Below are 25112 nucleotides of genomic sequence, written 5' to 3'. Positions count from 1 at the left end.
AAGTTTTCTTCCCTACATGATAGGTTATCCAAGTTCATTGGCTCATTTAAAGGGACCCTCCCGGCTCCCACCTTCAAAAAAGTTAATGCATTGGCATGAAAGTGATGTCCCTTGGTTCAGAAAGAGCGAAAACGAATATCTACCAAATTTCACCGAAAAATATTCACTGGTTTTCAAGATATTAGGCTTTTACTTTTGTTTACTTTTTGGGATCTCCCCTGTTACTAGCGACTTTATTTGGAAGCAATAATTTGGCAGCCTTAAAGTGCGGCAGACGTTGCGCGCAAAGCAGCGTATACCACCACGTGTTAACGATGGTTTTAGTCTAAGATTTAAAAATCGTTAGATCTCCGCTGACGTCACAAATTCTAAGGGGGCATTCCAATGCATTAGCCCCTTAGAATCCGAAAACTGCAAGTTTGAAATTCCATATCTTCGAATTAAATCATTTTTCGATGTTGTGAGTGCCCAAACCGGTATTTGCAGGCCATGGCCACCAATTTGGCTATCTCAACTCAAAACTAATGTTAAGGTGGGAGTGTCCCTTTAACATTCTACTTGGGTTTTCATTATGGGAAATATCAAGTGGTGCTCAAACCAAAGTTTAAACTGAGAGGGATTAAAGAAGAAAGTTGCATAGCTGGCAAAGTCCTTGATATTGTAGGTCACAGGCTCTCAATCCTTTCAATTTCAAATATATTTTAAATCAAATCATTGAGGCTCTTTGCTTTGTTGAGGCTGCATTGTGATATACACCAGTATAACGCCTTTTGGGGCGACTAACGGAGCGAGCGAGAGGGTGGGCCTTGCACGTGCGAAATTTCGAGGGGGTACCTCCAACTGACTTGTGCACGGCACCTTACTAACCGGTCTCTAGCGATGTGCCAAATTTGAGCACAATCGGCCCAGCCGTTCTCGAGATCTGGAAGCGGCACGCTGCACGTGCGCACGTGCAAAATGGGTCCCAACTGACTTGTGCACACTGCACAGCACCCTACTAACCGGTCCCTGACTGTGTACCAAATTTGAGCGCAATCGGTCGAGCCGTTCTCGAGATCTGGAAACGACCCCTGCACGTGCGCACGTGCAGCAGCACCCCGACTCTGGCACATGGATATGCAGTGCCTAGTGGGTGCCTACCTACATGCCAACTTTCAGCGCAATCGGCCAAGTAGTTACCGAGATATTGCAACAATTACAAAACTGACACCTCTTCGCTTTGCACGTGGCACGTGCATAAGGGGTCACCCAAATGCATCGGGAATAGTCCAATACTTGGTAGAAGGAATGAAGCTACCCTACAAAATTTACCGCATGTAAATCGGTCAAGGGGGTTGCTGAGATATAAGCCTCGCAAAAGCGTCCGCACGGCCGGCCGGCCGGCCGGCCGCTCATACTAAGAAATTTCCGTTAATCTAAGGAAAGACTACGCTCGCTTCGCTCGCTCCGTAATAATTGATGTGAATTTAGATAGCAACAAATAGTAATCTTGACACCATGAGGAGGTTGTTGCAGAACAGGTATGGCCAGTGTATATCATCTGTCAATATTTGTGACCTTTTAGGCAGTGTTACTGAGTAAATTCACTGGTGACTTCACCCAGTACTGAGGTTTTTTGTTGGTTGAGACATTTGCTTCCATGCACTGACAGTGTCAAGACAGTTAGTTCTTGGGAACCTTGGCCTCCTGCCCCTGCCTGTAGCTGACAGTGAGCACTTTATGTTTGCAGCAGAATGTGCACAAAATGTTTAATGTTAGCTTTAGTTTATATAATGCAGTTGACAGAAGTAGATGAGCGCATGCCGGACTAACTAACGCAGCATGCCTGCTTAGGTTAACTGCTTACGTCAACGGTCATAACGTTAACTTAGGTTAAAGGTAGTGTGCCACCTTTGAAGGATTTCCCATTTAATTTTTCCTAGGATAAGAAGCTTCTGTTTTTACCTAATATCGCAAAAAAAAAAATCAAAAATGAGCCTGGAATAGTGCCTTTTCCGCCTAAAAGTTTATCGGTTTTTAGATATGTATAACAACTGTAGTGGGCTCACCTGCAAACAGGCGTCGGCAACAATCGCGAATGCGGCGCACATGTGACAATAAGCAAAGGTCATTATAGTGTTACGACCATACGACGTACGGGAATGAGTTATCAGCTGTCTAATCGTAGACAACACAATGTCGAGCTTAAACTGTAAGCCTGTATTGGTATTGTTTCTTTTATTTAGCTGTCGAACATTATTTATGGTTTGAAATATGATTTTATGTAAAATAATTGATATGAAAAAGCCGTCTCGTAAGTTATGACCCCATTTCACCACACGCAAGTGGCAGAAATGACAATGATCAGCTGACGCATTTTTCTTGGCCGAAGTCAGAGCGCGCAGCCCGACGCACCACCACCGCCGCGCCCAAAGCCAGGGCCCCGGTAACGTGAGGTAGCCGAGTCGGGGCAGCGTGCGCTGACCCAAGCCGGGGCCGCAGCTTTGGGCGCGGTCTACCGCATCCCCGCGGGCAGCCCCGGGCTATCACATGACACCGGGAGGACGCGCGGCTCCGGCTTGGGTCAGCGCACGCTGCCCTGACTCGGCTACCTCACGTTACCGGGGCCCTGGCTTTGGGCGCGGTCTACCGCACCACCTAACAGGCGTGTTCGAAACCGCAGGAGCTGATGATGAACGGGTTTATCGAAACTTGATTGGATGAGCATATCGGTAATAGCGATTTCAGTGTGTGCATTTATTGTTCATAGTGGTGTGAAATGTGTTTGGGGTACGACCGACAACCCGTCGGGGCGAATTTCGCACTGGGGTACTCAAAATTTGAAGAATCTAAGACGTTTCCATGAGTTTTGAAGGTATGGATAAGTTCTAAAAATCCGGTTCTCCTTATCTGGGCCATTAACTCCATACGGTCCAGGAAAGCTGGCACACTACCTTTAAAGGTAGTGTGCCAGCTTTCTTGGACCGTATGGAGTTAATGGCCCAGATAAGGAGAACCGGATTTTTAGAACTTATCCATACCTTCAAAACTCATGGAAACGTCTTAAATTCTTCAAATTTTGAGTACCCCAGTGCGAAATTCGCCCCGACGGGTTGTCGGTCGTACCCCAACCACATTTCACACCACTATGAACAATAAATGCACACACTGAAATCGCTATTACCGATATGCTCATCCAATCAAGTTTCGATAAACCCGTTCATCATCAGCTCCTGCGGTTTCGAACACTCCTGTTAGGTGGTGCGGTAGACCACGCCCAAAGCCAGGGCCCCGGTAACGTGAGGTAGCCGAGTCAGGGCAGCGTGCGCTGACCCAAGCCGGAGCCGCGCGTCCTCCCGGTGTCATGTGATAGCCCGGGGCCGCCGACTCGGCTACCTCACGTTACCGAGGCCCTGGCTTTGGGCGCGGCTTCTGCTCATACTTTGTGGTGCGGTGGTGGTGCGTCGGGCTGCGCGCTCTGACTTCGGCCAAGAAAAATGCGTCAGCTGATCTTGTCATTTCTGCCACTTGCGTGTGGTGAAATGGGGTCATAACTTATAAGACGGCTTTATCATATCAATTATTTTACATAAAATCATATTTCAAACCATAAATAATGTTCGACAGCCAAATAAAAGAAACAATACCAATACGGGCTTACAGTTTAAGGCTCATTAAGGCTCATTGTGTTGTCTACGATTAGACAGCTGATAACTCATTCCCGTACGTCGTATGGTCGTAACACTATAATGACCTTTGCTTATTGTCACAAGTGCGCCGCATTCGCGATTGTTGCCCGACGCCTGTTTGCAGGTGAGCCCACTACAGTTGTTATACATATCTAAAAACCGATAAACTTTTAGGCGAAAAAGGCACTATTCCAGGCCCATTTTTGATTTTTTTGCGATATTAGGTAAAAACAGAAGCTTCTTATCCTAGGAAAAATAAAATGGGAAATCTTTCAAAGGTGGCACACTACCTTTAACGTTATAACTCGTCACAAGGTTGTATGGGAAGTACCCGACTCAGGGTCTCATGTAGGGATACAGGGAATTACAGGTTTCAGCTAAATGCTGCTGAACCCGTCGCTCGTCACTTGCTATCAAATAATAAATGACGTCCAGAATGACGGTGATATATTGAAATTGAAGAAAACCGAATATGTAAACTAGTTTTATTTTTAGGTTAATTTTAATCAGTAATGTTTTAAATACATTCCTCATTAATTTTTCTGTCGTACATTAGTTTTACCGCTTTGAAAGGAAGAAGTAAATGTCATATTTCTTAGAAAGCGCACTGTAAGAGCGTTGTTATGTCAGCTATCGTATGTCTGTTCGAAAAATATCGTATTCCATCGCTCATGACTGGTAATTGTGCTAATTTCCTAATTGCGCAAGTGTTTCTCCGCCGACTGCGCTCCTTCCGGCCCCGGGATGGAATGGTTGCTCTCGTGTGTAACGGTTTCCTATAGCACACGTGTCTTGTGACAATGTCGGAAAACGATTCTGCCGAATTCTTCTCTAGAGGTGATATCTGCAAGCTGAGATATTAACACCTTTACCCTTTTCAATTTCTCATGATTTTTGCGAAGCTATGGCAGCATTCTTAATCAGCGAAAGCATGTGTCCGTCCTTTCGCTTCTGCCGTCGCCCCAGTAGTATGACTTTGACCCGGTGACCAGCGCCGAAGGTCGGCGGGAGGCGCGTGTGTGGCGTCACCCCACCTGGGCCGGTGCGGCCGGGGCCGGTCCCACGGCGCGCCGGTGTCCTCCACTGGCCGTAGGCACGGCGCCGTTCATTGACACGGCCGCGCGGCGAGATCAGCTGGTCGGGCGGCCTATCATAACAGAGCCGCCGGCGCGGCGGCCCGGGCGGCTGTTGCCGACGGCCGCCGGCCGACCGGCCTCGGACAGACTCGTCTGCGCGCCCGGACCGGCGAATGGTGGCGGGGCTAGGTGTGCCGCCCTGCGCGGCTGTGGGGAATGGGGGGGGGGGCGTAACGCCAGATGGGCGAAGGTGGATCGCTACGGACCGTCTGTAGAGCGAATGGATAACGGGGATTCATTTCAGAGTACTAGGGGAGCATAAGCTGAAATGCGGGTCGTAAGCTGACGGTGACAAAGCCGCTTGCAAGCATCATACACTTCATGCGTGATTGTGAGAGGAATGCCTCCTTTGTCGGCGGGAAGCGACGTGGATTGTAAAGGGTATGGGCACTTTGACCACTCAGTCTGACGCGGAAAAATTGTTATCGGAGACGTGCCGATGCTCGACTCAAACTTGTCCCGGTCAAAGGTCTGTCGAGTCCTTTCAGATAACCCATTGCTCGGCTCGGCCCGCTCGCCGTCCTTGCGTAAATGCATGGAGGGGACGCGCTCGGTAGATAGGAAGTGGCGCCGATAAGATAAGTGTTGCGCATGTCTTTTGACGTCTGTAGGAAGTATCAAAACTGAGCGCTGTTTCGGGCTGGTGGTCATTCGGAGATCGGGGACCTGGCGTTCGGTTTCCCCCCGGTGTGACCGAACTGTGCTACAGTGATTCATTGCGAGACGAGCGATCGAGCCGACAGTGTTCTCCTCTTCTTCTCTCATTCCTGTTAACTGTGTAGTCATCTATCATTTGTGTATCCTGCTGTATTCCATCTTTCAGTCAGTCCTTTCATCTGTGATCTTTTCTTTGAGCCATTTATTTTTCTCGTTATTTTCCTCGATATTCTATCATATTTCAAATCTATCTATATCCAAGTCAAACGGTCTTCGTCCATTTAACGAACACCTCTCCAACTGTGAATCTCTTTTCGTCTCGGAATCTCACGTCGGTCTGTGATGAACCCGTGGGAGTGGCACTATACGAGGGCCCACGGCCGCGCCCCCAGCCTGAGCGTGCTCCAGTTGACACAGCTGCAGTACCGCTCGTCGCCGGCCCCGCTGCTACCCGCCCCCGGCTGTAAGTGGTGGCGACAGGTGTTCTGCTGTGACGTGATCGGCAAAGGGTGCCGACATTTGATCTATCGATATTAGAGAGGGCAAACGGGGATCGGGTGGGATCGGGTGTCCTTTGCGCTGGGGCTATGAAGGGTAGAGTTGAAGGGACTTCGATTGCTAAATGTGGGATCCCAAATTAATCAAGTCTCTTTCGATATTTTCTTTTGATTCTTTGATACTGTAACTGTGACCTCTCCGACGACAGTATTATTTTATGACATAGCCATTCTCGTGTGTATCTGTCCCCGGTACCTACATGACCTCGCCCCAGCCATGTCGGCCCGCGCCGCGCCCGAACGCTGCCGGCATTTCCCAGTAGCTGCCGGCTGCAGCTGCGGCAGCTGCAGCGGCGCGCGCGCGCCAGGTGGGAGTCGGCCGCGTCCGTTCCGGTCGCCGGCGCGCCTCTCCCGTGACCGCAGTCCGTCATTGCGGCCGTTTTTGTCCACGCATCACCTGCCTGTTTGTGGGCCGTGTTTGCTCAGAGCCGGCGGCCGATCACCGTGTGTCGGCCGCGCGGGGTCCGGCCGCTGCGCTGAGCGGTGTCGACTGTGCGTGGACTGTGTGATGGCCGTGTAGTGACCGTCCTCTCTCCTCCCGGCAGACAAGTCTGAGGTGGTTCCCGGCGCGATGCCGGACGGCCGAGCGGCGGCCATGAACCCGGCCGGCGGCCGCTACCCGCAGCAGCCGGGCGCGCCGCACACGATGTACGGCCGCGGCGGCCCCGCAGGTCAGTCCGTCCGGCCTCTGAGCCCACGACGCACCGACGAGGAGCGGTCAAAGGGACACGGCAGGGGAGGGGTCACGAGACTCTGCAGGGAGGGATCGCGTGACAAGGGGAGTGAGTTGTGACGATTGGTGCCATGCTTGAGCCCTCCAACCCAAACCCATTGGCTTACGAAGCGAGGATAGCGGGGAGTGGCGGATAGGGTTCATTGAACGGTCTTGAAACGGTTTCACGGTGACTGGAATTCTTCATCATCAATATTCTTCTTTGTAGCTTTCGTTGCGGTTGATTTTGCTCATGCACCTTTTGCTGAATCACTTTGCATTACCGTATGGTCGTTCCGTTATTGACATTAGGCAGAGCTGAATCCTTCCCGTGCCCATATCTGACTGCGTTCGCTCAGCCACCATTTCGCGCCCCTGTCCCGATCGCCGGTGGACGCTAGGTAAATCCCCGGTTTTACGACCCCGCTCCTAGCTGCGACCCGGCTCCATTTTGTCGTCATCGGTGGAGTACGGGCGGGCCGATTGGGATTAGCTGGGTGTTTGTGCCTCTGCGGAGTCCGCTTCTAATGAGACGCGGGCTTATCCGTGGTGTGGGGGCATCTAAAGGCGGTAACGTGAGCCGATCCGAAAGTGTCGTTTTTCTCCGGGGACTTTATATTTAAAGGTTAAAAATTTACGATGAGTACGGGTATGTTGAAAGCTGAAAATTGATTTGTTATGAATACAATGCAGCCGAATATTGTTAGGTACATTTTACCCTCTTCGCCCTCCCAGAACTAACTCGAATTATCTCGAAGTTATCTCGAATTTCGTAGGTCAGCTCTTTTGTGGCGGCCCGGTTCATCTCAGAATACGGTTTTCGACGGCGGCCATCCATCGCCGGTATTAGGGCGGCCGTTTCGCTCCCCTGCCCCGAGTGGCCTGTTCCGCAGCCTGCCGACCCGGTCCGTCTGTCTGTGGCGCAGCGGCCGCCCCTCGGTTCGATCTGCCGCCGTCTGTAGTGCGCAGACACGGTCGGACTCGGCCAGACAGAGGTCACGTGCACCGCCAGCGGTGGTAGTGACGTGTCCCCTGACGCCGCCCCTGGATAACCCGTGACGAGCTCTGTTCGTATGGGCTTATCAGAAAGCTAAGCTCCGCTGGGCCCGTCTCAGTCTGGACTGTTCCAAATTGCTCTCGGGTTAGCTGGGATGCATCGTCTCCATCCCCACTTCGCCTCAGGGGTTGACCTTGCTCATGGGCTGACCTTTCTGGTCTGTGGCCGGTCGCTGGATGTCTCTGTCTGGATGTTTCTGTCGAACCGTCGCCGCAGGGGCTGTTCCGGACTGACCTTTCGAACTGCCCGGACGCTGTCGACATGTCCCAGCTGCAGACTGTCTCGGCCCGGGCATCTGTGTGCTGTGCGCACTAGAGTGGCACCTTATTTCGGGCCAGGAGACCGGTGGCATTAGAGCGGCCACTTTCAATCTCATGCGCCCTTCGGTGTATTGGGGTGGACGTAAACGGAATCATTAATTTGACATGGTCTTTATTCCGAAACAGACGAGCATAGTTTTCGCCGTCTCTAGTGGTTTATTTACAGCACGCTCAGCATGACAATCAAATTTATTATTCAGTTTTGTGTATGCTTTTTCCGTTCGGCGCCGCAGAAAGCAATGCTGCGGCTGTTGGTATAGTATAGACGATCATTGGTAGGTAGCGTTGTTGACAAATGACTTCTTGTGTGCCTTGCCGGGGTGCTGGACAGTGCCACAGCATTTGCGTATTGGGTAATTGTGCGTTAGGAAACTGGTCGCGGGCTGTTATCCTGTGGCCTGTGCGAATCACGATAACATCGTTATCATTAATCTTTGGACCATTTACAGGGCAAGATTGCCCGACGTTTTCCAACATCGCCTTGTTCTTTAGACTGTTCATTGCACAACGTCCATGCCTTTGATTATCAGCGTTTCTCCCTTTATCAGTTTTGTAACATTGATTTGTTATCTCTTCCTTAGGGCTGGATGCTTATATATAGACCAAAGTTATTTATCTTATGGTTTTGAGATGTCAGTAATAGATTTGTTCTGTATGTTTATTTTTAGGTTCATGTTTTAGGACGTGCGGATCTTCCTATCTTTATTTTCGTGTTCATACTGGTCTCAAGAATGCTTACAAGCATAATCGGAAGGTTGTGCCTATTGGAAAACAGTTATAGGGCGCTACCACCCGATCATTAGTTGATACAGACGGCGTGAGCTCTGGTTTGATCAATAGCACGAGCCGTCCAGTTCAATAGGGAGTCGGTCTGAAAATGTGTGCCACTCTCAGTTTCTACCTTCGACCGATTGCAGCGATGCGATTGATATCAAGGCTGTCTGTGATCCAGGCCCCGGCTGGGACCGTTTCACCGGCGCCCGCTATTCAGTGGAACCGGCCGCGTGTCGGTCCGCCGCGATATCGCCGCACCTTTCTCGCGGCGCACCGGACCGGTGCCGGCTATTGCAGCACGCCGCATGGCCGGTGTGGCGGCCACCGGGGCAGCCATGCGGCCTCCAGGTGACCCAGAAGGCCGCCCCGAGACAAAGTTGCTCGTAAATAGCCGGAGCGCCGCACCGCACGGAGGCCCGCGGTCGCCGCGGTGCGCGCGGCGGCTCCCCGGTGCGTCACTGGCGGTGTTGCGTCATTTCGTCCCCTGCTGTAACGGTGTCGCCGCGCCGCACCGCCGCGATCTGTGCCGCCCAGACTTCCCCGTCTCGGCCAGCCGCCGCCTGGCCCGGCTTATCTGTCCTGTAGAGGCCGGGTCCGGATGTTGCCTCGTGCCTCGGTCCCGGGAGCCAGGCAAAGGTCGGTGGTGGCGGCGCTGAGGGCGACAGGCGGGGACTCCGGACATGCTTGCCGATAAATTGATGGGCGTTGACGATAAAATGGATGGGGATGGGAACGGATGGATCAAAATGTTATCAGTGGATGGTGTTTACTAAAGGAATACGTGAAAATAAATGCAATTTAGTTATTAGATTTATTATTTGGCATCGCCAAAATTACAAACATAAAACTAACTACGCATTATCGGCCATGTGAACGGGGTGTACGAAGTATAATCGTCAAAGCATACACCCACCCCTATGAACGATGATCTTTTCGCATGAATGAAAACCAGCCGGCATGACGGGTATCGGACGATATTACTGCTTGTGATTCATACTCATGTTTGCTTGGTATTCTACGAACTGTGTGGCATGCATGCTGGTATTGATGTACCAATAACACCGGCTCAGTTACGGCACGGTCGAATGGTACGCCGAACTACATTGCATACGTCATGGTGACGTCAGCAGCTTTTACTTTGGGTCTTCCCACACGGTTATTTGAAGCCAGTCATTTTCAGTATCGATGCAAATAGCATGCCTCATCACAGCACAGCCTTTGTGGCTGGCTGGTTGTTTGTGCGCTATCTGATGCGTGCATTGGACGTTGCCGAACGCGTGGGCTACCCGTGCGCTGTCTGGGCGCGTGCAATTGCGTTGTGTGCTGTTAGGACCCTTGCGTTGTGCGCTGCTTGGTGCATGCCCGGCCCGTACATTGAGCGTGCCTGGATGCGTGCATTGTGCGTTTGGCGCGTGCAATGGGCGTGCCCTGGCGCGTGCATTGTGTGCTGTTTGGGCGCGTGCATTTTGTGCTGTCCGGTGCATGCCTGGACGCCTGCACTGAGCGTGCCTGGATGCGTGCATTGTGCACTGTCTGTTGCGTGTAATGTGCGTTTTCTGACGCGTGCAGTTGTGCCCTGTGTGGCGCGTGCTGCAGTGCGGACAGATGGGCATCGCACGTCGGCTGTTGTCGGACGCCGGATGGGGCGCTCACACTCCACTGTTGTCCTCTCATATCGTGCCCATCGCGGTGGGTGGCATCACAATACAGACGCCGACGGCGGCGAGCCGACGGCCAACTTATCGGACCGCCCGCGCCCGCCCGTCTGTCTGTCTGTGTGCCTGTGCTGTTGGTTGGGGTGCGCGCGGCCCAGTGCTGCCTCCTCTTATCATTCCGGCTGTAACCATATTACCAGGGAGGGTCTTGACCGGTAGGGAGGAGAAAGAGGGGTGGCGGCGGCCGGCGAGTTATAGGAGACACTGGGTGGGAGGTGACAAATTGGGATCGGGATCAGATATGGGGTGTGGGTAGATGAAGGAGTGGCGTGTCTACGCCCTCGTGATTGAAAAAGTAAAACGAAAGCAAAAATTTATTATTTTTGCGTCGAGAAGTAAAAAAAAAAAACTTAAAAATCATAACTATCGGTTTCTGGCCGCGGCGTAGCCCCGAGCTCCGTGCAGCCGTGGGACGTTATGCCGTGTCCCGGCGGGCCCGGCACGTCCGCCGGTTCGCCCGTTTTCCTCCCCGGCTCCCGGCGCTGTCTGTCTCAGGGCTGAGCCGGCGGCGACCAGCAATAACCGGAACTGGGGGCTGGGCGGAACACGGTGATTTCGGTGGCTCAGGGTGCGGCGGTGGCTCTTGTGGTGTGAGCTCAAGCCGCTTGTGGTTTAATCACATGGCTGGGACTCGTGTAAGTTGCTGTGGAATGCGCCGCTAGGCTGGTAGGGTTCGTTATTTACTCGTGATGTCCGTACACATTCATTCGTCACTCTTTGGAGCTCACTCTGGTTTGGACGGGAAGTCTCTGGAGCCGACACCGGAACCAGCCGTTGGAATTCCCAGCCGGCCCGACTCTAATCCGCGCCCGTGAATGTTACCGTCCGTGGGCCGGGCCGGGCGCGGTTCGTGCCTTGTCGCACGGTGACCTACGCCGGCCTCTCGCGGCTGGAGTGGGCGGAGGCGCGGCCGGCGCCGTTGCCATGCATGGTGTGACGCTGTGCAGCATTTATCGCGCACTGGGTATCCGGCGGTATCGGACGGTGACGCGATCATTGTTCGGTCGCAGTGGCGGATGTTGTCGGAATGGAGCGAACCGGGGCGAAAATCACGGCCTAGTGCAATTATCCCGGCCATGATTTTCCTGTCTGGGACGGCCGTAGCCGTTGGACTGCAGCCGAGTTCCGTACCGTGAGGAGTTTGCTGCCGATCGAAGCCACGGTCACCGGGCAGGTGCGTCCTGCGAACGCCGCCGGCGCGACGCCGGAAATTATCGGCTGACGGCCGACCGGTATCTGAAATTCAAATATTTGACCTTGATTGGGCCGATTTACTAGTGGAGTACCGGCCGTATGTTCGCGATTATTTGATCCATGCCATGGGCCAAAGTAGGCAGATGACTAGTCAAGCCTGGCGAGCTTCCTACCGTCGCGCAGGGATCAAGCGAGTGGAACGTGTGGCCCGCTTTAGCGGCGTCATCCGTCGAGCGGGCGGGCGCCAGGCCGCTGCCTGTGCTGGCGGAGCGATCACCGCGCAGTGCGCGCCTGTTCGCACAATCAAGTGGCCCTCCACGAGTGGCGAATTGGTGCTGCCAGGTGGTAACTCCCGGCGCGCTCGCCCCCCCCCCCTTCCTCAGTGAACGCGTCACTGGCAGGGGGCATGGATTTTCACCCCCGCTGGAGGCCGGTCGTTGCCCCCGCAAGGGGCTGAGCTGGACAGTGGAGGGGTGTCCCGGCGGACCGAATCGATGCTCCTCTGGCCGCGACTGGCCAGCGGACCGGACAGCTGATGATGCCATATCGGCCCATCCGACCGACCGGCCGGCCGGCTGACCGACCGACCCACATCGCCGCAGGCCAACCGGCCGGCACGGCGGCGCCGGCGGCCGAGGCCGAGGGGCCACGTGCGCCTCTGTGGCGTATCGATTTGGAGCCGGCGCGCCGCTTTGTCCGCCGGGCCGGTGGGTTTTTACTGGTGCCTGACGCGGCTCTGTGGCGCACGGCTCCGGTCGCACCGTGCCGGAACTGTGGGGGCTACCCCACGAGTACCGCATTGTGCGTGGGGTCGCCCCCGCGGCCCGCGGCGGGGCCCGTGCCGGTACGAACACTCGGCCGGTCGCGCCGCCTTGGTCTCACCTGTTGCAGCCGAGCGCGCGCGCCGGCAGACGGGTCCGGTCGTCGGCCCCGGCCGGAGCGGCGGCTGTCTGTCTGTCCGATTGTGCGTGCTTTTTTATGCAGTTCTCGTTTGGACAGGTGTAGGTGAAACTGGCGGCATTTAGGGCGTGTGATCCGGAGCTTGAGACTGAGACTTTCTTTGGGAATATTTGGCGGCGTTTTGCTCAGCCGAGGAGCGTGGGCTTGCTCTCGCTGCTTTGTTGGCGGCGGCCTGCGTCAGACGGAGGACGATCGCGTCTTTGTCCCCCGCCACCGTTGCATTGATTGTGGCCGTGCGGGGGATCAGATTCCAACAAAGACCCTGGGAGGTCCGGGATGTGCACGTGTAGGTCTCCTGACCTGTGACACTGGTCACGCTTTCGAAGTAATTATCTCGGAACTAGCTTGATTAGACAAAATTCGAGCACTATACGAGTATGCATCCGCATTCACGCCGATAACCTCGATTTGTCTACATACCTGCAGCTAAACGTGCCTGTATTGAGCGCCCGTATTGAACACTGTGTCTCGTGGATCGGATATCCGATGTCGCCATTTGCACATTTAAGCCTACACGTTTCTTCCCGCAGAGTTGTGTGTGCCCCAAGGTGAAAAGAACGGCGTTCACTACGTGGCTCTGTCGGAACAGATCCGGTTACGACACTCGCGCTTTATCGCCGCTTTGGACCGTGTCTCTACTTCCATGCCCGAGCTGACGGGTTTGCATGCTGCTTGCGCAAGAAAGCAAGTTCTGCTTTGTGCGAAATAGTTTTGGATAAGGATGTGGGAAAGCTGTGGGGAAAAGTTCCTGCTTGAATAACTGTTCGGCTTGGCATTCGAGGAATATTGTACAGTGAACCGAAAAAGTACTCCGAAACGGCCGATCCCGTTCTGCTGCCGAGCTCGCTAACCGTTCCCTCTGTTTTCCCGAAACTACCTTGGTGTGTTATGTGGGCCGGCCAGTGGCCATGTTTGACTGCCACGGAATGGACCTACTCAGCAAGTCGCCTGAGTAGCTCCGCAGAACAGCTGAGTGATTACCCATTCGGTCACCTCCACTTTCGTCGCAGTAGCCCATGTCAGTCAACACCGCTTTTCCAACGCCGCCAGGGACCGCCACTACCCAATACCGTTGTGTGCCCGGCGCTTCCCGGCACGCCAGCCTTGAGGCTGCGCCGCCCCGCTTGTATTGCGCAGGTCAGCAGCCCCCTCCCCCTCCCCCACGCTGGTGACCTTTGTGGCACGGCGGCGGGGCGCGTTGCAAGCTCTAGTTCCGCTCGTGGCCCCGGCGGGCGGCGCTGGCTTCCTGCCACGCCTGGCCCTGAGCTCAACTGACACGGGGCCCAGTTCCGGTCCGGGGCCCGGCCACGAATGAATGGATTCGAGGAAAATGGGGTCTTGGAGTCCGGGGCTGGTGAATGAGCTGTTGAAAGCCGTGGGTGTTGATCGGATGCCTTGAAGGCTATCAGCTGTTTTTGCTGTTTCAAGGCTTCAACACGGGCGTATCGAGCCACCGCGCTCTGCCGACTCTCTCTCTCTCTCTCTCTCTCTCTCTCTCTCTCTCTCTCTCTCTCTCTCTCTCTCTCTCTCTCTCTCTCTCTCTCTCTCTCTCTCTCTCTCTCCCCCCCCATCTTCCTCTCCCACTCTTCTCTCTTGTTGCGCGGATATGACCGTTCCGGCCGTTGACACCCGGGGCGGCGCGGCTGGTCCTGCGTCACACCTACCTGCCCTCTGATCTAACCCGACCCGACCCGACCCGGTCCGGTCCCGACTGGATCTAGTCCGAGCCGGGCCGGTTCCCTCTGCCAGCCGGCGCACTAGTCTGGATGGGCTCCCACTGCTGCCGGTACTGCATGGATGAGTGTCACACACACCGGGCTTCGCTGCCTGGCTGCTGAACCTGGGGCACTTGGGAGGCTTCCCATGCCCTGCACCGGCGTCCCGGCTTCCCGAACCGTGAGCTGCAGGCTGGGCGCCGTGCTCCGGCGAGCGCCCCGGGGCAGCGGAGGTGGTGTCACGGTTCACGGATATTCACGGTTCGGGGTAGCAGTCGGTTCTGACTCTCCGCACAGCTGAGAAGCGCTGCTGACGATCGCCGCGCCTCGTTTTCCCTGATCAGCGTGACTGGCGTTTGGTGCCGGTGATTCAGCGGCACGGTGTGACTGGACGCCGGCCGGCCGGCCGACTGAGGCCGGTGGGGCCGAGAAACAGGCTTTCTGAAGAGCACCCCGACAGGCGTCTCGTTATGTGACTGGTGGCAAGCGGTCGTTGATCATGTCCAAAGGTGTTTTCTCATAATCCTGCTCGTGATGTTTACTCGACACGTTGTAGTTGGGTGACGACTCGTTTGTAGTTGCTGGGGACAATTGGTTCCTTCCATCAATCTTTTTTTGCTTCTTGTCTCATTCCTGTCAACAATCAGCATTGACGCGTCGCGACTGAGGTTTTCCGTCGCGAGTTTTTTCATTCCTTTATGCTCCGCTGAGCGCTGTGTTGATGGACGGAGCCACGGGGGCCGAGGATGCTGTGAGTGCATCGCTGACTGGAGAAGTCATTTGTCGTGGCGTGTCGCGGTCGCGTCACCGCCGGACTTCCCCAGTCTCCCGTGCCGCCGTCGTCGCCGCCGTCCGTTTGTAGGTCGTCAGCTGTCGTCTGCCCGTCGCCGCGCCGCCGCCGACGCGTTCGATGGCCCACTGACACATTGACGGACAGCCACGCGCCGCCGTGGACTCTGGACCGGTCATGGCAGAGTGAGAGAGGCTGGACTGACAGCAAGTGGAGCGGCACGGCACGGTGGCCCCGCCCCCGGCGCCCGGGAAACGGACCTCGCCCGGCCGCGCGCGCAGGTTGTTCCGTGTCGGCCGCGTGCGGTGACGACCGACTGCGGGTCAAGGCGGTGTGCTGAGGTCACGGTCAGGAGGCCCGGAGAAAGCGCTCGGCCCGGTGCGGTGGAGGTTTTTCCGTTGGGCGGCTGAGACGGTGGGAATTGTGTCCGTTGGCTCCGATGGACGTGTGACTCGGGGATGAATGGTGCTTCTCCATTGTCCGGCGCCTCTGCTGGGCAGGCTAGGCTCAGCAGGCTGGTCTAGGCTCGCCTAGTGACAGACACCAAACGCGGAAGGAAGTCATAATATAACCGAAAGAAATTAAAATTGCACGCCGAAATGTTTTACCGCTAACATGACAGTCTATATCTGACGCAACACTATCAAGATTGTATGACGGAATACCGTCGCCTGCACCGTGCTCTGAATTTTCCCACGCGTGTGCACGGGGCATTTGTCCTCCCCTGACCTTCCCCACAGTGTTCTGGCTACCTGTCGGAGCCCAGTGGCCGGTCGGTCCCGCCCTTCGGTCTCGGTCCGTTCACCTGTCCGGCCTGCCGGCGATGGACCCTGTGCGCCGGCCGCGGGAGGCGCCGGTCTATCAGATGGGAGTGGCCGGCCGGCGGGGCCAGTGCCGCCGCTGCCGCCCGGACCCGTCTGCCTGTCCGCCGCCGCCGCCGCCGCCGGTAGGGAGCGGGCAGGTGAGCGCAGCAGATGGCGGCGGCGGCGGCGGCGGCGCCTGGACCGGGACCGTCTGAATGGCCGCACCGAGCTACCATTGACGCGCCGGCGGCCGGCCAGGGAGCGGCACATACCTGCCGCCCGGCGCCTCCCATGCCGCCGCCACGCGCTCGTCCGCCGCGCCGCCGGCACACGTGGGCCGGAGTGGCGTGCCGTGGCGCGGGGCGGCGTGTGGTGGCGCGGGCGGCCGAGCGTGGACGGCGCCGCGGCCCGCGGGGATGGACGCACCTACCGTACCGTGGCGTAGCGTGGTGCGCTGTCAGGAGGGAGGGAGGGAGGCGCCAGAGGCGCGGTGGAAGCTGATGCAATAGGGAGGGCGGGCAGCCACGCGAATTGGGGAAGGGGGGAGTGTATGAGCGGTTAACACCCGTACCTGATAATCTGATTACATGATTTGTGAATTTGGCTGGGCAGGTTCTGCTGATAAGCCCGTTATCATTTATTACCGGGTACACTAAGCTGGGGACTCCTCGGTGTTACATCAACTTCTGCCAGCCTTGGTCCCGTGGCTGTTGCTATTTCGTGAGATGACCATTGACCAGGGTCCGTGGCACATTGCTTCAAAGCTCCGCTATCAGCTCGCAGCTCGCTTTATCTCTACACTGGCGTCGGTCAGCCGTCAGTCCGGCTCTGAAACGCGCTGGCCTGAGCGCTGCGGCCACGCGGCAGCGGTGCGCCGCGGCGGCCGGCGTACCGGCTTCACGGGTGGCTGGTGATGAACCGGACCAGCGCGGCCCGCCGGGGTCTCCGCTCCCGAGAGAGACCGGCTCTCCCGTCTGTCCGTCCGTCGTCCGTCGGTCGTTCGTTCGTTCGCTCGTTCCTTCTGTCTGACTGTGTGGTCCCGCCAGTGTGTCCGCTCGTCTGTCCGCCTGGCATAACGGGTCCATCCGTACGTCTGTCCGTCTTTCCGTCCGTCTGTCTGGCTGGCTGGCTGGCTGCACGGATCCGTCCATCTAGCTGCCTAGCTGCACGGACTCTTCCGTCCGCCCTTCTGCATGTCCGCCTTCCCCTCTGGTTGCCCATCTCTTCCTTCCATCTTGTGTCTTTCCTCGTTCCGGCTCTGTCTGTTCCGTGACCTACCAGCACAGCGGCGGCTGGTTTGTCTCATGGCAGAGGACGTCCGACGCCCATCAGGGAATGTAGCGGTGTGAGACCGGACATAACGCCGCCAAGCCGCCGCAGTGTCCCCGCTGTCCCCAGATGCACTGGCGTCTCTGACTTGGAGGTGATGGATCGGATGTCCCCCGATCGGCCTGTCCTGGGTGGGCACTGGGCAGTGGGCACCGTCTAATTACGGGGAGGGGCGCGTAGTACCCGGGGAGCCCCCCGGAGAGCGGGCGTTTTTAGCGGTCTCCAGACGTGCCACGATGCGGCGTCTGGAAGTAATTTGCGGACAGCGCCGTCACGCGTGACCACCGGCTGTGGCGCCGACCCAAAGGGTGGTCCTGCGCCGGACGAGGCGCAGGATCACGTGATGGGTGCGTGTGCGTGCGCTGCGCCGGGCCCTGGCCGCTGCCCGGTCCTGTCCTGTCACATGGTTGGGGTGCGGTCGGTTCCTTCCGCTCCGGCTAGAGTCCACGTCGGTCTCAGTTCTATCAGGCTAAACTGTGCTAAATTCCGATATGGCCTTATGCGATATGGAGCCATCTTCAGGCGTATCTTATCCTGCAATCAAAGTCATGCGGCCGACTGAATTCAAGACTCAGGTGCTATCTCAATTGAGTAATGAATGGGCGCGGTTGGGATCTACCTATCGGAATTTATAGACCGAATCCGGTCTGAGTAGATGACGTCAATTGCGCGCAACACGTCATGCCGACATTTACCCACCGTGTGTCCGAAAGGCGTGTCATTCTATTGACACCGACAGGCGAGCTGTCAACTGCAGGAGTGTAGATATAGCGCCCTGGATATAGCCTGGCAACAGTGTCTGGGTATAGCCGTCATTGAAGGGGGCGGGCGGCGCTTCAACTCCATCTGCGAACGGTCTTCTCGCGGGAGTCCCGACCGACCACTTGACATAGTTACCACCCGGCTGCTGTGGTGGCTATTGCCTGGCGACTTCCCGGCTGCAGTGATGATTACCCGAGTTACCCAGACTGGTGGTTACCGCCCAGTCCCTAGAATAGCTCCAGTGCCGGAATCACCAGAGCCCCGGAACTGGTGTCAAGTGACGCTCCAGGCTGTAATAAAGCAACAGAGCTATTTTCACCTCGGGTCAATGACTTTTTGTGTGCATGTCTGCGATCGATGTCTAGAAACTGCAATGTTTGTCGCGATGCATGATCGTTAGATGGGCCCATTCCATGCGTAGTGATGGTTGAATATTGAACAGAAATTCGCTGTCGGTCTCATTCCCGCTCGGCTGTCGTGCAGCGTGCTCGAAATTTATTTGCACGGTGTGCGGTACTGTGCGCCGGACCGTAACTGCAGTTATTGGATTGTTCCCCTGCACTGTTTGACAAGCGCGGGGGAGTGCTGGTCCGATAGGCCGCTGGTTGCCGTTACGATCAGCCTTGGTCGGTATTTGCACGGTCCGTCGATCGGCCTTAGGTCCGATGAAAGGCAGACGGCGATTTTGTCAGATCAGCCTCAGTGGGTCTTTTGGGGAAAGTGCTGTGAATGTCGAAGAGAAGGTCCCCTGTATGCGATTCTGAGGCTAGAACGCGTCGTATAACATGTTAGAGATGCATCAAAATTGTGCTTATCAAGTTTATAAACCGGTATTTCATTTCATCTTAGGTATTGATATATCGTCTCCAAAAGTTACAACGAACCGGAAGTGTGACTCGGAAGGCAGAGTACGGGACAAGACACAAAGATCACATCTGTCGGAAGTTGGCTCATTAAAAAGTCCAGTGCGGCACTGCTGACTGCCAGAACCGCCCCCCCCCCCCCCCGGCGCGGAGGGCCGGTCGGCGGCGGATGGAGGCGGCTCGCCCAGGCCATGTTCCGGTGCGGCTGCTGTGTGAACCTGACCGGTCGGGCGGCTGCCGCCGGAATGTCGCGGGACGGACGGACGCGGCACGTGTGGGAACTAGCCGATCGAACGGGCCCGGGCCGGAGCCGGCGTCAGACGCTGCAGACAGGACGGAGACGGACCGCGACGGAGGAGTGACATTGCAAAGAGGGACGTGAGAATGTGGAAATATGTGATAGATTGTCCAGTGTCCTGCGGTTTAAGCTCCACAAATTAACACAAATTAACACTGGTAAGTATAGCTCTAACATGAAGATATGTGTGGCTGTATCGCAGTTTCATCCATGAACATGCTTCCATGTGGTGGCTAGTGAGACGTGTCTCAGATCACTCGCACCTGCACAGCTCCGTCCACGACATGCTAAACTAGGCGAGACAAGTGCCATCCCTCCCTTCTGATGAACCTGTCCCTACCTCACAGGCCTTAATTGATTCGGCGCTAATCCGCCTAGGGAAAGGGAGAGTTGGGACGGTATCCCGCTGGGTTGGCGCTGCTGGCAGCATTCCTTTGGACGTCGGGGACTCGGCAAAGGCGCCGCCGTCTGTCGCGCGGCCACGCCTCCGCTGGCGCCGTACGGGATTTGGACGCGGGGGTCTATGGGGATGATTTACGAGCTGAATGAGTGGGGTAGGCTGGATGCCTATCACGTGATGGTGAATGCCAGTTGACGCGCAGGTCACGGCTATGTCTGGACTGGTAGAGTACAAGTGCATCGTCATCGCACATCGTGTATCGTGTGCAATCATGACACCGGTCCCGGTCTCTGGCGTTGGTAGGCCCTCGTCAGTGTCTGAGGAAGGATTTCTCGATTGAAGCTGATGGTGGTTTGATGCTCATTAGGATGGTCCTCAGTGATCCGGCGATCGTTAGGGCGGGTCCTCGTTTGAGAATTGTCATTAGCGGTGGCCAGATGGGGATATTAGCGTACTGCCGCGATTTTACGGTCCCGTACCGTCTGCGGTTCCTTTCCTGGTCGGTCGTGGCGTCCCCTTGACACATGTGGCGTCCCGACCCGACCTGGCCCGGCCAGGTCCCGACCCGGCCGGGTCCCAGGACTGAGGAGGGAGCTCAGCGGCCATTTTTTGGGACCACCTGGGGTGAGGGTCCCCCTAACCCAGTCTGTGATTGGCTGGTCTGAGGTGTCGGGCGGGGCCACGGACTCGCTGTGTGCGCGTCGCGTCATGTTCAGTGCCGACCCGGCGTCGGTCACCTGAGGTCATCCTCGCACCGATTGGCATCAGCCGCCATGGCCGACTGGGCTCACCAGGCATCGCTCTTCTTCGCAGTGGACGGCAACGCGGCCGCCTACCAGCAGCAGCAGCAGCACCAACAGCAACAGCAGCAGCAACAGCAGCAGATGAGGTCGCAGGCGGGCGGCATGCCGTACGGCGGCCGCGGCTCGGGCGGCGGCCGCGCCCCACAGCCCGCCTTTAGCGGTATGGCCGTGCCGCCGCCGGGAGGGCCTCACTACATGCCCGCCGGCCAGCCGGCCTCTCAGGTGAGATCACACGACGCCCCGGGGCGTGGACTGGAGAGGAGAGGAGAGGAGTGGATAGGGGGACGGCGGTCACTGATGGGGACTGAGATGAGGGGAGCGGGGTCAGATGCTACCGCTGCACTGGGTGGGACTTGAGACTTGGGAGGGATGCTAGGGCACTTGGAGGAACTCTGGACTGGAGAGATGCTACCGATCCTGGCTGAGATACAGTGGGACTGGGTGGAGAGTGGAGACCTGGGACAGATGCTGGGTGACTGTCATGACTGGAGGGATTCTGTGGGACCGGATCGGATACATGATGGGGCTTGGAGGGCTGCTACGGGACTCTGGAGGACGGACCGTACCTATATGCATGCTGTCGCTACTCGGCGAACACGGGGTACTATCTCCTTGGGTCAGGGGTATGTCAGATAGAAGTGTGATGTAGCGCTACTGCTGGACATAGGCTGGGGAGGAATAGACATACGGTATAGTGATTACCACGAGTTGTATTAGCATAGAATCGTATCAGACTTTCTGCAGGTAAAACGGTAGTTCCATTATAGATTTAAAACGTGCTGTCGTTTGATGCTCTGTGGTCGTTTGTTCCAGTTTGAATGAGCTCTAAATTGGTCTTCTTTTCTTTCTTTTCAGCCGGGCTTCTACGTTGTGAACATGCCACAGGTAAGCCATAATTTAAGGCCTGCTTATGATGTCCATGTCGACCCCTTTTTCAAATACCTCATGTATTTTGTCTCAGTATTTTTTCATGTCCTTTGTACAGTGATAATCGATGGCTGTTAGGGGATGGTGATGGCTGACCCGGGGCTGGAGACGGGGAGGAGGGGAGGGGGGAATACCTCGACTCGGACGGTACATAGGTGGCAGCACTTGTCAGCAGTTACCACCGTCCGATGGCACGCCGTGGCCAGTGGCCACTGAGAAGCTGCGGTTTCCTGCCGGCTCTCTTATTTTACTTTTTCTCTCAGCTCTCATATCCCTTTCATTTTAGGAAGAATGTTTCTGAATAGGTGTATATTTTTTGTTTTCCAATGAACGGTATTCAACAGCATCTCTGAATGGTGTAAGGTCTTTATCTTTGGACGTAATCGCTTTTGTAACGACTTGTTCCTTTATTTATGTAGGTCTCTGGAGAGCAATGTCGTGTTTTCAATATGTTAATACTGAAATTTATTGGCGAAAGGAAAATATGGTTTTATTTGCCATTAGCGGTTCAATTTTAACCTTCGAATTGCATGTTTAGAAGAGTTCTACGTTACGGTTGCCGAAGTAAATTTTTATTAAAGTATGATAGCCTATTCTGTCGTATATTTCTGAATAGGGTCAGTATTCGCGAACAGGCCTGAGGCAGTCCCCGTTCACCCGAACAGACGGCTCGGTCGCGCCGGCCGTGTCGGTCCGTCCCGCTGTCGGGCGGCCGACCACTTTCGTTGTCCAGTTTTTGCGACCGTGCCGTGCTGCGGCGCGGGGCGCCTGCCGTGGGCTGTGGGTGACGAGGAGCGGGACAGGCACTGAGACAGGCACGCGTCCGTCCACTGCATCGGCTCTTAGCCTGGACGCCTCTGGGTCTCTGTCTGTTCCGAAGGGAGAGGAGGATGATATGACTTCGTTGATATTGCAAAGCTTGTGGTGTCCGACCTTTTATGCCGGTGGTTATTGGGTGTCAGTCCCAGTACCCTGTTTGTTGTTTTCATGGAGTTCAAAGCGCAAGCATTTTTTTGCTAAGTTTTCTGCCCATGCGAAGAAAACGACAACATTTCGGTTTCGTAATGCTTCATGCCTTCATGTGTCAGCATTGACACGTCGCGTGCAGAGGTATGTTGACACCTCTATGCTCTAGGACGACCCCCGGGATGCGCCGATCCCCTCAGCCCCTCCCCCCCCCCAAATCCCTCTGTCCGGCGCCGGGCCGGGTCTGTGAGTCCCCCCCCCCCCCCCTCCCCCGGTCCTCGCGAGTCCTCGCGGCGGCCGTCGCCCACGTGTCGTCGGCCGGCGCTCAGCTGGTGCCGGCCAGCGAAAACCGGCCGCGGCGCACCGGCTCTGGCTTTGGCCTATGGGCACACTGGGATTTTCTCTGTGTCTAGCGATATCTGGGGAAATTAACCCCTAATATCGCAATGACTTGTGTCTTTCTCCATCCGACTATCTGTCGAGTGTCGAATCTTAGGTGGGATTGTGGAAGGAATGAGAAACATCTGTTAGTATGGACGAAATGAGAAGTGGGTGTAAGATGGGCTGTTTTTATAACATATGATCACATACTTCATTTCACACAGATGGTCTTTAACCCGGTTTACATAGCATATTTGACAAGGCTCTAGCTCGTTAATTTGGCGATAATTTCGTTGCAGTGGTCTTCAAATATTTAGAGGGGATCATTTTGTAAATTGTTAAGCACCATTGGCATCTTTTGCAACATCACGGACGGAGATATAAGCTTGCAACAAACCCTATGTAAACGCGTCTGTGACATCTGCATGAAAGATCCTTCTACGTCTGTCTTCTCTCTGTTCCGTTGATCTTCTTTCTTCTCTGTCAGAGCTATATTTGTAAATTTAGGCGCTTGCGCTCATTTCAATCATTTTTTACGAGAAGAATTGTAACAAGAGGAAGGTAATGAGCTCCTTATCTGAATGGCTTGCTCCTGTCTCACGTTGAATCGCACTGAGTCTGATTCATAGAGAGGCGAGGCGAAGCGATCTGGAATAGGAACGTACTCTGTACTCTGGAGTTAGGTCTAAAGATGCATTATGGCAAAGATTTAATAATGACAGGCGCAATGAGCCAAGTTTGATCGAATCGTGCTACGACTCGAGCTCTCGTGGGGGGGGGGGGAGGGGGAGGAGGGGAGAGCACAGTCCACGCAAGAAGATTGTTCGATGCTGGTCAGTGGTCAATCATACGGGCGACTTTGACGAGCCGAATAGGATAATTTGCTGAGTTGTTTATCCTACGGCAGCGGTTTGCAGCGGACACATTTGTTGTCATCTCGGGTACCGAATCGTTGGTATTTCTGATTGACGGACGTCTGACGGGACGATTACAGTATTATAGGGGATCCGACCGTGATGCATGCTTATAGCTGAAAAATCGTGATGCTCCTTCCCACTGCTGGAATCGTGATTCGTCACTCGGCTTCAATCCCCTTTGATCGGTCGGCAGCGGTGTCGAGGCGTAACTTCACCGTAGCTGTCGCACGAAATTCCCTAGACTGTCTGGCAACTGATCTGGCATCCCGGCGGTCAGGTATTGTGCTGCCCTCTACGGAGGATTTCGGAACTAATTCGGCACAAATGTATTTGCTTCAAATTTGCCGTGGACTGCTCGATGCTGGCTGCTTTTATTTAAGTCTTATTAATTTATTTGGATGATTTTCATTTAATTCGATGTGATTTTCTTGGCTAAGCCGTCGAATTTCACCATCGACATCATGGCGGTGAGGAACCAAAGCCGTAGCTCTGCGCGGATCGTGTCGAAATCCCTGCCCTGATTGGTCGAGTCCGGTTGTGACGACAGCACGTGGTTGCGGCAAACCCGGCTGGTGACCATATGCTCGGTGGAAGAGAAGTGTGGGAATCGTTTTGTGGAATATTTAGGGCTGAAAATGTACCAGCCCTACAATGAACAGAATCCATACGATGTGATGATGGCCGGAATGGTAGGTGTGAACATAATTGTACTTGTTTTCAGTGCGTGAACTCCTGTCAACCTTTCGTCGGCCTTGGCCCACTGCTGCTGTGTGTGAAAACCATAAGGTTATTTGGTTTGAAAATGTTTGTGGTCCATAGAAGTGATAACTTATCGTGATTTTTTGTTAAAATGTCATGCCCATTTCTCTTTCAGCAGGCTGTCATGCAGGGACCAGGGAGCTTCAGCATGCCAGTACCAATGCCTATGCAGTACCCTGGAGGATACATGCCGCAGCGCCCACATGGTATGTTGAAGCTGATTATCATAGTTGAACACACTGACCATTCTTATGTGTATTAAATTATTTGTAACCTTATAATGGTGTTGATATACCAATATGAATGCTAATGAAAATGTATCCGTTTCTTCTTTGGTCATGTAGGTATTCCTTTTTGTCCTTAGAGTTTGATTGTAAAAGAAAGAATAAAATTTCCAAAAACTGCTCTTTAAAACCAGAGATTTCTTGTTTAACTTGGTCAATTTGTGACAAATATGGAAGAGAGATCTCAGTAGGCGGAACTATGGTCAAGCGTACCCATTTTCGGGAACGCATTTTCGTTCCCATGTTTGGGAACGATAAACCCAAATATGGGAACGCCATGTAGGCATTATTTAAAACAAGAAAAAGAACCGTTAAATGACGTCCCAAAAATATAAAACGATCGTGAACCACCTGATATTTGTCTC

The 25112-nt window shown here is 55.0% G+C and overlaps 1 protein-coding gene across 5 annotated transcripts in view; it reads left to right on the top strand.

Annotated features, from left to right (window-relative positions):
- Positions 1-25112, top strand: part of LOC122384503 (eukaryotic translation initiation factor 4 gamma 1-like) — a 92569-nt gene that overhangs the window by 4701 nt on the left and 62756 nt on the right. For 2 of the 5 annotated variants that reach the window (XM_043372003.1, XM_043372002.1), the window contains exons 2-5: positions 6564-6689; positions 20524-20735; positions 21369-21398; positions 24579-24669. In XM_043372003.1, the coding sequence (XP_043227938.1) occupies positions 6564-6689; positions 20524-20735; positions 21369-21398; positions 24579-24669 (459 nt within the window). Of the gene's footprint in view, positions 1-6563; positions 6690-20523; positions 20736-21368; positions 21399-24245; positions 24394-24578; positions 24670-25112 lie in introns of those variants that run through there. The other 3 variants (XM_043372004.1, XM_043372005.1, XM_043372007.1) reach the window with 3 other exon arrangements.

This window comes from Amphibalanus amphitrite, unplaced genomic scaffold (assembly GCF_019059575.1).
Source record: "Amphibalanus amphitrite isolate SeventyFive unplaced genomic scaffold, NRLGWU_Aamphi_draft 000192F_arrow, whole genome shotgun sequence".
NCBI lineage: Eukaryota > Metazoa > Arthropoda > Thecostraca > Balanomorpha > Balanidae > Amphibalanus > Amphibalanus amphitrite.
This window is presented reverse-complemented; position numbering and strand designations above follow the sequence as displayed.